This window comes from Triplophysa rosa, unplaced genomic scaffold (genome assembly GCF_024868665.1).
Source record: "Triplophysa rosa unplaced genomic scaffold, Trosa_1v2 scaffold454, whole genome shotgun sequence".
NCBI lineage: Eukaryota > Metazoa > Chordata > Actinopteri > Cypriniformes > Nemacheilidae > Triplophysa > Triplophysa rosa.
This window is the reverse complement of record NW_026634457.1, coordinates 33,381-46,648: the sequence shown is the minus strand read 5'-3', so window position 1 is coordinate 46,648 and position 13,268 is coordinate 33,381. Positions and strand designations below refer to the sequence as shown.

At 37.6% G+C, this 13,268-nt stretch overlaps 1 protein-coding gene across 2 annotated transcripts in view; it reads right to left on the bottom strand.

Annotated features, from left to right (window-relative positions):
- LOC130550862 (LON peptidase N-terminal domain and RING finger protein 2-like) overlaps positions 1-13,268 on the bottom strand; it is a 40,541-nt gene that overhangs the window by 12,937 nt on the left and 14,336 nt on the right. For both annotated transcript variants that reach the window (XM_057328378.1, XM_057328377.1), the window contains one exon: positions 5,792-5,910. In XM_057328378.1, coding sequence (XP_057184361.1) covers positions 5,792-5,910 — 119 coding nt within the window. The remainder of the gene's footprint in view (positions 1-5,791; positions 5,911-13,268) is intronic.

Here is a 13,268-nt window from a genome sequence, read left to right as displayed (position 1 = left end):
ATCTATTCATTTGCGCTCCTGTGCACATCTTCTGAACGCGCATTTAGTGCAGCTGCACACATTTTAATCTGGACAATGTCAACAAGTAAGTTTCACATCAACGAGTCGGAAAAAGTTAAGTTTTTATGGCAATCTGAATAGGAAAGCCAATGTAGGTTTAAACAGTTTGTTTCAAATGGAATTGTTAAGGACTGTAAGGGTTAATACACCACTGACTGAAGTTACTGCAACAAGAGCTTTTTTATTTAGTATTTAGCTTTCTTATGTCATTTAAGTTTTCATTATTTACTGATGTTTATTTAAATGTTTTATATGCTGTAGTGTGCCGTTTCACTGATGGATTTGCGCGTTAAACATTGACGGATGTTTTATCCTCATTTATTTCAGATATCATATTTCAAGTATTTAACAATTTCAAGTATTTAAATAAGGTCTATATTTCTCTTCCACTCGTCATGTGGTTGCTACACACAAATAATTATAATATAAATATTATTTATATAAATAATATATATTTCTCAACCACCGCACCACCGCGGTCGATTTGTCGATTACCACCGCTGTGGTAAAAAACTGCCACCGTCACAGCCCTACATTCAATCTCCAAATTAATGTAGAAACAACGGATTTCTTTAACAACATAATTTTATGAATGAAAGCCAACATTCTGATATTAGTACTGCAACTGATGTCTCCATTAGATTGATTATTTGTCCTTTATTGTAACATGAATTATAGCCATTTAACATTGAAGTACAGTATAATTGAGAGCTATCATGTCTAACAGGTAGGAAATATAAAGAAATTGAAAGAAGTTCTCAAACACTTAACAGTCTTTAATGCTAAATTCTAAATTAAATACAGAATTAAAGCTGCATAACACATTGAATTGCTCCTCTTTTGTTCTTTGATTAACATTCATGGCAGAAGTCACAGCAGCAGGTTTAAGAATGCGGCCCCTTTAAAAGCTGCCACTCTACGCAGATCTGTCGCCCTTCTCCCTGCATTCATTTAGGATTTAATTAAACACGTTGAAATCTGTGCTTACAAAAATGCTAGACAAAACGGGCTTTCTGGCATAATCTTGTGTGTTTTTGTACTGAACGCGTCAAAGCAACTGTTTAAAATCGCGCTTAAATAGTTAAATAGTTTAAAGGCCTTTACATGAATAAGAGCATGATTATACAATGTAACCAGTGGTTAAATTGGCCCGGGCATTCCGTCATGCCACAGTATAAATCTGCTGTGCCCCAGTATAAATCTCAAATTCAAGTAACAATTTACCTTTTTGTCAGTGTATACACATACATTGATAATCACGAAAAAACGGATCTATATGCAACGTAATAACCAAACTCGCAGTCGCACATTAACCACGTGCGTGCAGAAAACATTCCCTGCGTTCCATTCTGAAGTGATCATCCCTATGCCCTACTCCCTTCAAAGCTCTTGATGTGTAAACTCTATAGGTAAAAACGCAATTGTATCTCTTAATCTGTCCGTTTATAATTCATTTGGCAAAAGGAGCAATAAAAACAACGTCATTTTATCTTTATTTGGAGTGACGTTTTTTTGGTGTCCTCTTCCCGAAGGGCCCTTCGGAGGGAGATATATTCTGTTTGGAACTAACCACGTGTCTGCGCACACTTGGTTTCCTTTCTTTAGTGCCTAGCCACGCACTGCCTATTTTGCAAGTTGTAGACATGACATCTACTCCGGTGCGCACTGTTGTTTTAAGGTTTCAAGTCATAATGACCCGTTTATAAAGGTTCGACTTCCAAATTATGTCGTTTTAATGAAATTCAAGCATTAAAAGTGGTTTGTTCATGGTGTGTGTGCACCATGCAGCAACGATGCACAAATTAATGGGTCATTTCAATCATTGTTAATGCTGTATGAAGTTTTGACAGAAAAGTACTGGAAATACACAGGTAATGCATTCAATTCTGTGGATGTTAATAAATGAAGATATTTGATATTGACACAAGGAAATGGCACAAGTCTATATAGAAAGATTATGTAACTTTGTACACTGCTGTTGTACTCACATGCGAAAAAATAATCGCATGCGTTAAAGGAGCGATGAATTAAGACATCAATTTTAACCAGAGCTTTTGTTATATAAGAGGGAATCGTATTCAAGCAAACATCCTGTAAGTGTCAGAACTGAAAATGCCCTTGTTACTGAAATTACAACTGTTATTGACACCAGGCCCAGCGAACGCCAGGTCCTGGAATGCACCTATGATAGGTTGAACACCGCCTCCACAGAAGAATATCAATGACTACTTCTCTAGCCCCGCCCACTGGTTCGCACATGACAGTACTGAAGTAACACAAGTTGCGCGGAATTACGGCTGTCACGATTATGAAATTTGACTGACGATTAATTGTCTAATAAATCATTGCGATTATGACGATTAATTGTCTGTTTTAGGGCTTTGACGATTATGACGATTAATTGTCTGTTTTTGAGCTTTGACATTTAATTCTCATACATTTTTGACTCAGCGATTGAAATGACCATATTGATCTGAATACAAGTTCTGAATTTCCAAGTTTTTTTTCTTGGAAATACATCGGAAAAAATTGGGTCATCATATATTTAAGGTTTAGGCTTTTACCTGTCAATAATACAACCGCCAAATACTTGCCAATACCAAATACAATACGCCAAATACAGTAAATTAAGTAAATTGATCAGGTGTAAATTGAAGCCACCATTAAAATACTATCAGTCATAGAAAAGCTTCTAGTCTGTTTTTTTCTCACTTGCAAGACCACAATAAAATTTTACTTGTGTGTTAATGAAATTTTGGTAGACTGGTTTTCACACTGAGATTTGCTTAAATTACTGTATATAAAATTGTACTGCAGGTCATTTGTATATGTTTTTGTGTTTTTTTTTTAAGTGATTGTGTTGTGGTGGTATATTTTACAAGTATTACCATGCTTTAGTTACAATACATACACTAAAATATGCAATATGCAGATGCACTACAGCTCCCCCTAGTGTCTTCTATAGAGATGTGCAATAATTGCGATGATCTGAAACCATCGCGATGAGACGATTATTTAATAATCGTGACAGCCCTACGCGGAATCAGATAGAGTGAGCAAGCAATAAACATGCCGTTAAAGATCGCAAAATATTGTGCAGTCAGTGCCTGGTTGTGGAAGAACACAGTCGCTACATAACCTTCCTTTGGATTCGGACATTAGTAATGCGTGGTTGAAGTTTATTTTTAAAGACGTTCCAGCTCACGTGGGTAAAACATTACCGCGGATTCATTTGTGAACAAGGCACAGGTCGACGCAATGAAAAAGCAGTGCTGTGCCGTCAATATTGGATTCGAAAGGAATGGCGCAGCAATCTTATGTGAGTACAACATTTTTGTACTATGCGTCACTATTACTTTGTTAGAGATCACTTGACATGCCCTGATAGCCCTATTCGCACGGGTTTAGTATTACCTGGGGACCTCTAGTCATTGTAATAATTGCAGAGGTTGTCTGTGATCTTAATCCCGTGCGAATCGGCCATGTCTGTAAATGTAAAGTAAAAATTCCCCCACAAATTACCTACCGTATTTTGACGAACACCGAGGTTCTGTGATAATATTTGTCCTGTGCGAATCGGCATCTCTGTGATTTGGCAGGCTCATATATCATTTTTCAAGGTTTTATCCACCGTTTGCGAATAATGGAGGCTGTTTTGAAGTGTTTTGGTATTATTTTGGGTGCTGGGTCATATCCGTAAGTCTCCTACCGTTACGTCCCTAACCGAATTCACAGAAGGTTCCAACTAAGTTTATTACACAAACTGCTATCCAATCATAGCAGTGTGCATTTACACTGCGTTCCAAATTATTATGCAAATGATATCTTTCTCTGGTTTTCCTAATTTGTCGATGCAAATGACAGTCAGTATAATTTTCAAGTAATCAACAGTTAGGGTACATTTGGAATTTTATTGAACAAACCTCCCACTGACAACAGTATTTATTTAAAAAATGAAAAACTCAAAATGCACTGTTCCAAATTATTATGCACAACAGAGTTTGAAAACATTTCATAGGTTGTAAAAAACTGAAAATGGTCAATTGTTGAATTTGCAGCATTAGGAGGTCATATTTACTGAAATCAAAAGCTATTTCAATCAAAAACATCCTAACAGGGCAAGTTACATGTTAACATAGGACCCCTTCTTTGATATCACCTTCACAATTCTTGCATCCATTGAACTTGTGAGTTTTTGGATAGTTTCTGATTGAATTTCTTTGCAGGATGTCAGAATAGCCTCCCAGAGCTGCTGTTTTGATGCTAACTGCCTCCCACCATCATAGATCTTTCGCTTGAGGATGCTCCAAAGGTTCTCAATAGGGTTGAGGTCAGGGGAGGATGGTGGCCACACCATGAGTTTCTCTCCTTTTATGCCCATAGCAGCCAATGACACAGAGGTATTCTTTGCAGCATGAGATGGTGCATTGTCATGCATGAAGATGATTTTGCTACGGAAGGCATGGTTCTTCTTTTTGTACCATGGAAGAAAGTGCTCAGTCAGAAACTCTACATACCTTGCAGAGTTCATTTTCACACCTTCAGGGACCCTAAAGGGGCCCACCAGCTGTCTCCCCATGATTCCAGCTCAAAACATGACTCCGCCACCTCCTTGCTGACGTCGCAGCCTTGTTGGGACATGGTGGCCATCCACCAACCATCCACTACTCCATCCATCTGGACCATCCAGGGTTGCACGGCACTCATCAGTAAACAAGACTGTTTGAAAATTAGTCTTCATGTATGTGTGGGCCCACTGCAACCGTTTCTGTTTGTGAGCATTGGTTAGGGGTGGCCGAATAGTAGGTTTATGCACAACTGCAAGCATCTGGAGGATCCTACACCTTGAGGTTTTCGGGACTCCCGAGGCACCAGCAGCTTCAAATACCTGTTTGCTGCTTTGCAATGGCATTTTTGCAGCTGCTCTCTTAATCCGATGAATTTGTCTGGAAGAAACCTTCCTCATTCTGCCTTTATCTGCACGAACCCTTCTGTGCTCTGAATCAGCCACAAATCTCTTCACAGTACGATGATCTCGCTTAAGTTTTCGTGAAATATCTAATGTTTTCATACCTTGTCCAAGACATTGCACTATTTGACGCTTTTCGGCAGCAGACAGATCCTTTTTCTTTCCCATATTGCTTGAAACCTGTGGCCTGCTTAATAATGTGGAACGTCCTTCTTAAGTAGTTTTCCTTTAATTGGGCTCACCTGGCAAACTACTTATCACAGGTGTCTGAGATTGATTTCAGTGATCCAAAGAGCACTGAGACACAATACCATCCATAAGTTTAATTGAACAATATAAAATTAAATGTTTACGACACTTAAATCCAATTTGCATAATAATTTGGAACGCAGTGTACTTCCAAGTCTTCAATGCGGCACGCCCATTAAAACCGAGCGTTTGTCGAGCCGGCCTCAAAACCCAGGCAGAGAATAGCCTATTACTTATTGATTTTTATGTTTTTGAATGTAAAAACCACGCAAACGCCATAAGTAGACCTCATACAACACTATAAAACAATAAACAAGCCCAGTTCATGACACCTTTATGTTGACAGCCCTAGTTTTTATTTACATAGCAGGCAAACTGAGGCCAGTTCTATGGCACTTACGCATTGTTGCCCTTTTGTTGCACTGATTGCTTCCATTGTTATGCCTCATTTGTAAGCCGCTTTCGATAAAAGCATCTGCTAAATTACTAAATGTAAATTTAATGCATTCCAACCTTTGGCCACAGGGGGCGCAGTCGGCAAATGGTGTCCCCATCCTGGATTGCTTGGCTGAAATTCTTCATTTCCATATGCAGCTCGGCCCGTCTTGCTAGGAGCCTACATATAAAAGGTGCTGTGCAGATAAGAAAAGGCTTTAAAAGATTGTACAACACAATAAAAAAATAGCTCCGAGCATTAATCACAAAATAACCCTTAATATTTTGCCTCACATGTAATCATTTGAAAGGAAAGCTGTTTTAAAAATCATAAGTAAAAGAACTTGCATCACAATGTTACAAATTTTGTCTAGATTTTTCTAGAAATAAGTTACAAATTTGTGGTGGCAGGATATGGTGAGAGTGACACTTAGCAACTTTTTGTTTGGCGATTAATTGCATCAGAAATAATTGCGATAGTCTATATTATTGTCATTTTATAAATATTTTATGCCACTGATTAAGTAATGATATAATATTGCAAGTACACCCTTTTACAGAACAAAGACCTTTTAATGTAATATTTGGACATTGAAATTGGAATGTAAATAATAACTGGAGTGTAAATATTTTAAATAAATAAAACGGACACTTCCAGTCCTCAATTATAATTGTTTGATTTACGTCACAAGCCGTTATGATGAAATTTAGGGTAAGCAGAGCCCTTGATATTTGAACTCTGGAGAGGGCAACACAATTGTATGTCATAATGTGGCCGTTTAAAATACACTTGCCTAATTGAGCAATGAAAAACAATGCCTCTTTATCTGGAACGACTTTTCCAGTAGTGAAGTTCCCTTCAAAGGAACAAAAACATTGTTTGAAATTCGTCTAAGGTGTATTCATACATGTGACATGTCATATTTAACTTAACTGTCTGTAAGATCTCTCTCGAGCTCCTTGTTTCGGCTTGTGTTTTAATCAGTTGTGTTGCTCTTTTCGTTACCTCCGTATTATAATGAGTATTTAAAGAGTAGAGCGTCTTGTTCACATGCTCCTTTGTTTTCATATCGGAGTGGGTGGTTTGCGGCTTTGACACTAGTTGATTACTATGCAGAACTGGCTTTACTCATCAGGATAACACAGTATAACTCCTTGAGTCTTTTCACCTGCCGCTGTCCGCCCCGTGTGTGTGACTGTGCGAGCTTTGCTTTTAATACACAGACACAGGGCAGCGCTAACAGAGACAGCGCGATCGGATAGCATTGACACATTTATGCATTTGGCAGACGCTTTTATCCAAAGCGACTTACATTGCATTATCCTATACATTTATACATAGGTATTAGGGATGGGAATCGCAGGGTACCTCCCGATATGATTCGATACGCGATACAGGGCTCACGATACCGATAATATCACAATGCGCCGATTCTGCGATAATCGATATATCGCTTGGCAATTCTATAAAAATACATCACGACATCTGTAAATGAAAGGAAAAAATGATCTATTAGATGAGCATTTTTAGTGTGTTGCGACTCTCTGTCTTTAGGTTTGTTTATTCTTGCGCTTGTCTTTGGACTGTGAGTCTCTGGTGACTCTACACGCGTCTCCCAAAACGGGGGTTTGCGGCGCGTCACGTCAAAGCGCTCGCGCTATGAGGATCATCGTGCATTTCAACGCAGGTTTCGCCTCGGCTCACCTAAAGTTGAGCTTTATAAAAACTATTAAAGCTTTACAAAACAATCTGACTTCCGAAATACGTGAGAATGAGCTTTTTTAATATGCATGCGCAGATACCTGCACCCCTGCACGAGCACTGCAGGTGAGAGAGAAAGCGCCGGACTGGAGCGAATCACGAAACTACAGACTAAGAAGGTCAAAAGAGTATTCCCAACTTGCAGAGCGCCGAGTTAACCACGTCTACTTATTTACATTCACTACGAAATCCAAAGTGCGCCCAAACTTTTGATTTAAAAGACGCTGGCGCATTTCTAATTTGTTGTTGGTCTGCCATTATGCTCGTATTTCTTCTCCGCTGTGAATTACAATTTCCGTTCATCTGACCATCCGTAATCTGGGAGCATCACCACAAGAAATATGTGGGTACTGCCGTTCTGGTAAGCACAGTGTAGGTATGAATTTAGATCTTTTGTATTTGAAAAAACAAATCGTTACTTTGTGCCAGAGTATCGATAACGTCTCGCGGGCTGAAATGTCGCGATAAATCGCCATATCGATTTTTTTCCCCACCCCTAATAGGTATGTGCAATCCCCTGGGATCTAACCAATAACCTTGCGTTGTTAACGCAATGCTCTTACCACTGAGCTACAGGAAAGCTATTAATATAGGATAAGATATTAATATTATTCATTTTTATGTAAACAAACACATATATATAAACACAATGACGATATATTGCATCACCAAAAACTACCAACGTCACGTTTATATATGCGAGAGAAGTCGATAATTGACTATCGCGACAGGCCTAATGGATGGTCCAGATAGATAGATTTCTGATTTTTGATGAATGGCCACTAGGAAGGCACCAAAATGAAAATTCTTAGCCGAAGTCGAATAAAAACGAAACACTTCAAGGGCTGAATACCGAACATGGCTTTTCGCATTTCTTTAATTTATTTAGCCAATTCTTTTCATTGTTCTTTGCATAAACTGAATGGTCAAAATGTGCTTTTTATATGTTGTCTTGCTTTTCAATACAATACAATATAACTTAAGATAAAATTGAACAAAACAAGTAGGCTAAATTAAAACAAAAAACTGAGCCCTCTCCCTTCTTGAATAGCCTATATTAGCCTAAAGAATGTACTGTACTCTGTAGCCCTACAACAAAACACTTCATTAAAGTGTCATTCAACATTATAAGCTAAAAATATGAATAAACAAAAGCTGTTGCATTATTATAGGCTACACTGGAAAATGATTTAAAGAAAAAAACATTCATGCAAGCAATTCTGACTGACAATCATTTCAGTTCACGTCTCTCCTCCAAACTCCGCCCACAAAAGCTGACTGTTCTCTCTCCGTGATCCATACGGATCGTGCTCTCCAGTGCGGAACGCATGTGACCCGCGGATTAACTGAAAGTTTATTCATCATTGAGTAAAAGAATAAAACGCACTCTCGCTAGCTCTCCAGTTTCAGCTCCAACGCGCTCTCGCTCTCTCTCGCTCGCTCTCTCAAGTATCTGGACGAGTAAAATATTAAAGCGGTTCCAGATAAACAATGACGCTCAAAACTGCTCCGTCACACAGCTAATATTACAACAACAACATATATTGGTATGTTAGTATGTTACTCACATACTGATCCGAATCAAAGCAACCTCCTCGGGGATGATTTTTAGATGATCTTTCTCTCCAACGTCTCTCTGCTGTAAAGTATCGCCATAGATATCTGTGAGTACATATCTGCTAAAAGACTTAATCCTAACCTGTCTCTGCTGTAAAGTCTTTATAATATTAGCGCAGGTCCTAGCTCCTGCCTGACTTTTATTCTTCTTTTTAAACTTAAAATCCACAAACCTTTTATTTTATGTAATACATAAGTAGGGTTGGGAATCGTTTCAATTTTATTGATTCCGATTCCAATTCCGATTCTGCTTATCGATTTCGATTCTTATCGATTCCCAGTTTCGATTCCACAGTTGAAGTAAAACATTTAGATATCAACCTGTATGGTCATTTAGCCTGCTTATTGACTTGTTTGCAAAATATATTTATGAGCACCGTTTTGTGTATATTTACACATAGAAACACACCTTTTCTGATTTATTACAATTTGTATTATCATAGTTGAACTACATCATGGTTAAAGTGCAGTTACTATAATGCAACTATGGTTAATTTGTGATTCCAGTGCTTTAATGCAAATTCTATTGCTAAACTATGCTTACTATAGTAAAAAATATCGATAATTTTCATAAGGGCTTTTAATGAGATATCAGCAGATCATGCAACGCATGTACTTTTCTGAAAATATGCAGACAGGAATTGATAAGAGGAATTCAAATTTTAATCTCAAGTATCCGATTCCTATTCCTTTCGATTCCGATCCGATTCCTAGCCTTTCGATTCCGATTCCAAATTGGAATTGATTTTCGATTCCCAACCCTATACATAAGTCATAGCTCTTTCTACAGTCTTTCTAATGCCTGCAAAATATGAAGGTATTTCAGTAGCAAAACTTGAGAGCTTGTACATCTTAAATTGAAAACTTGTAAATGAAGTATTTGTACTTGTATGCTTGTACACTCGCAGCCCCAATGTGAAAACCCGTAAAGTAAATATCTGAAGTTGAATGTCGAGATTTGCACCCATAAACAATAATCACAAACCTGTGTTCTGAGTTTAAAGCTGCAGACAAATAGACCCAAATGTATAAAATGGCATTTGCAAAAATAAATCGACAGGCACAAATGTGTAGTGCACATTTGTACTTACTCATAGATTCAGATTCGCAGTGCAACCACAAATAGGCATCTACAACTTCTCAAATCTGTCACTGCAGTAGTGTTGTCAAAAATATCGATATTTCGATAAGTATCGATACTGAAGAATCTGAAACGGTTCCAATACCCATGTCCCACGTATCGATATCAGCTGCGCGTTCCCGCTTTCTTTCTCTTTTCCGACAGTGAGTTAACACACACTGCACGTGAACGCATAACAACAGAGCCCCGCCTCCTCTCACATACTTGACTCGTTTGTGGCAGTTAAATCGTATTTATGTTAGAGAAAAGATGGCCAGTCTCAGTAACACATCTGGCGTGGTGCACGCTCGTTACGCTTCCCGTGTTTACCATAGCGATCCATGTATGTGCGCTGATCAATAATTTTATCCACTCGTTTCATTCGCCCTGGTTATATGTTGTTTATGTTAGTACAGAGTCTCCGCAACAGTTCTCATGTTTAATGCATGCGTTTGTCTTTATGTGCGCTCATCAATGATTTCATCCATTCGTCTCGTTCGCTCCGGTTAATTTGATGTTTGAAATAATGCTGGTGCGGGTAAAGTCTCCGCAACAGTTCTCGCGTGTGATACACGTTTGCACTTCCGTGTTTACCATAGCGCTCTATGTATGTGCGCTGTTCAATGATTTCATCCACTCGTCTCATTCGCTCCAGTTAAAAGTTGTTAATGTTAGAAAGATGTCCAGTGCGGAGTCTCTGCAACACTTCTTGCGTTTAAGTCTATATGTGCGCTGATCAATGATTACAGTATGGGCCTATGGTGAATAAAAGCCAATTTAGCCAAATAAAAATGTAGGCTATTAACTAATATTAACGAACAATGAATGAGCAATACATTTGTTCAAGCTCCCCTGTTGAAAAATCCAGTATACTGTATGCTGGGTAAGGTATGTTTTGATCGATGCTGGTTTGATCTTAAACCAGCTAAGAACCATCTTAAATCAGCATATGAACGGTTTAATCCAGCACAAACCAGCAAACCAGCATCAAAACATACCAAACCAGCATAGGCTGTTTTTTTCAACAGGGTCTGGTCCATTAATACTGACAATTACAACTTTGATTTTAAATAGTAAATGTATTCGTAAAATTAACATTAGATTAACAATTAATAATTAATGTAAAAATATATACCTCATTGTCTAGTCTTGTTCAATTTAACTTCAAATAAAATTTAAAAAGGCCTATATTGCTATTGCTTATTAGGGCCTTATTGCTATGGCAGTTTATTCCCCGTGGTATCGAAAATGGTATCGAATATCGATTTTTTTAGGTATTGAATCGAAGTTAGAAATTCCAGTATCATGACAACACTACACTGCAGTTTCAAATCTTCCCGCCTTGACTTTGTCATGAAATACGTGGTGGAGAACCCAAATGCAGGCAGGCAGTGATTAAGGGGTTAACACAAAAGACTTTATTTTAACAAACACAAAACAAGGACCCGCGATGGGGTAAAACAGCAACAAGAAATAATAAACAAGCACAGAACGAAGACTGACTAAACACTAGACTGAATAAACACTTGACAAACTAAACTAAACACTTACTAGACGATGACACAGCTACAACAGGAACAGGCAATAACGCTAACGCTGGACGAGAAAAAAACAACTTAAGACAGCACATAGCACACGCAATGACCGACACAGGACAATGAAACATGAGGGTATTATATAGGGAGACAGACAAAGGATAATTAGCAAGGGGCAGGTGTGGGAGATAAAACACTCAGTTAAAGTTAACGAGGAAACGAGATGGCGGGAACAGAGACGAGACACTGGAGAGAACGTATATTATTGTCAAAAGGACAATAATATGTTTCTCTCCACACATAACCAAAAGCTTTGTCATGACTCTGCTACAGGACCAAGAAAAACATGACTAAATGAAGCAGAGCCATGACAGACTTTTGCTACTACTTTCGCGATAAACCCGTTGCAAAACTAACTTGTGCACTTGAAAGCTCAGAGGCGAGAGAAAGAACGGCATTTGATGACGTCATGTGGCTGAGCCACACCGCCCCCAATGGCTGGAAAAATCACAATGAAAGGATCTAGCAAATAATAGTTTAAATAATGTTTAAATAAAACAGTTTTCAACTAAAGCGAAACCATCACACTTATGTATACTATCATGTATAACTATTCCATGACTTATACTATCTTGTATATATATAATTTCGTAATGTATTTTAATGATATCATTCTGTATACTATCGATAATCCGTTGTGTACTATTGTTTGTTTTAAAATATAATGTCAGGCTGACTACATTTTCTGTTATGTATACTATAATGTTCATTGATATACTATATAAAAATGTACATTTACACAGTTCAACATGATTCTATAGCCTAACCCTTGAGAATTATTATTTCTTTAGTTATAATGTATTATTGACCATTATTGCACTTTTAAGCTATTTCTACTTTTTTATATTTTTTGTTATTTTCAATATGTAAAGACATTGAAAATGAACAGAAATTGTATGCAGGACTGTGCAATGCCACCATATACAGTATTGGGGTTGTGGGTTTACCTGGAAGTTTTTTTTCTCATGGAAGGTTTGGATTTTTAACAGATGAGCTTAAACATATTTAATAAATATTTAGTGTACAATTATTTTCTCATGTGATAATTACTAGCCGCAGGATAATGCATCCAGTCGGTTGTTATTGCCGAATAAACCTCTTCGGTGTTATACAAGAACTGATTCTGATCATTCTGATATAGGAGCCTTACACAATGAGCCTTACAAAGGAGCCTTACACAATGAGCCTTACAAATGACTGTACATTTTCTGTTTTTAATTTTGATCATTATCATCAGCGAACTTGCTTCAGCTAAGTTAGGTTGTTAATTAGGTTGCTAATTTATACACCACCCGTATCAGATTCAATATCTTTATTGTCATTCAGTAGCCTATGTACCTGTAGAAAAATATATTTTGCAGATGGGGTAGAAAAGCAATAAATATATAATAAAGGACAAACATAGAACAAAGATATACTGCAGTAAATAGAAAAGAGAATAAAATAGAAAAGTTAATTTAT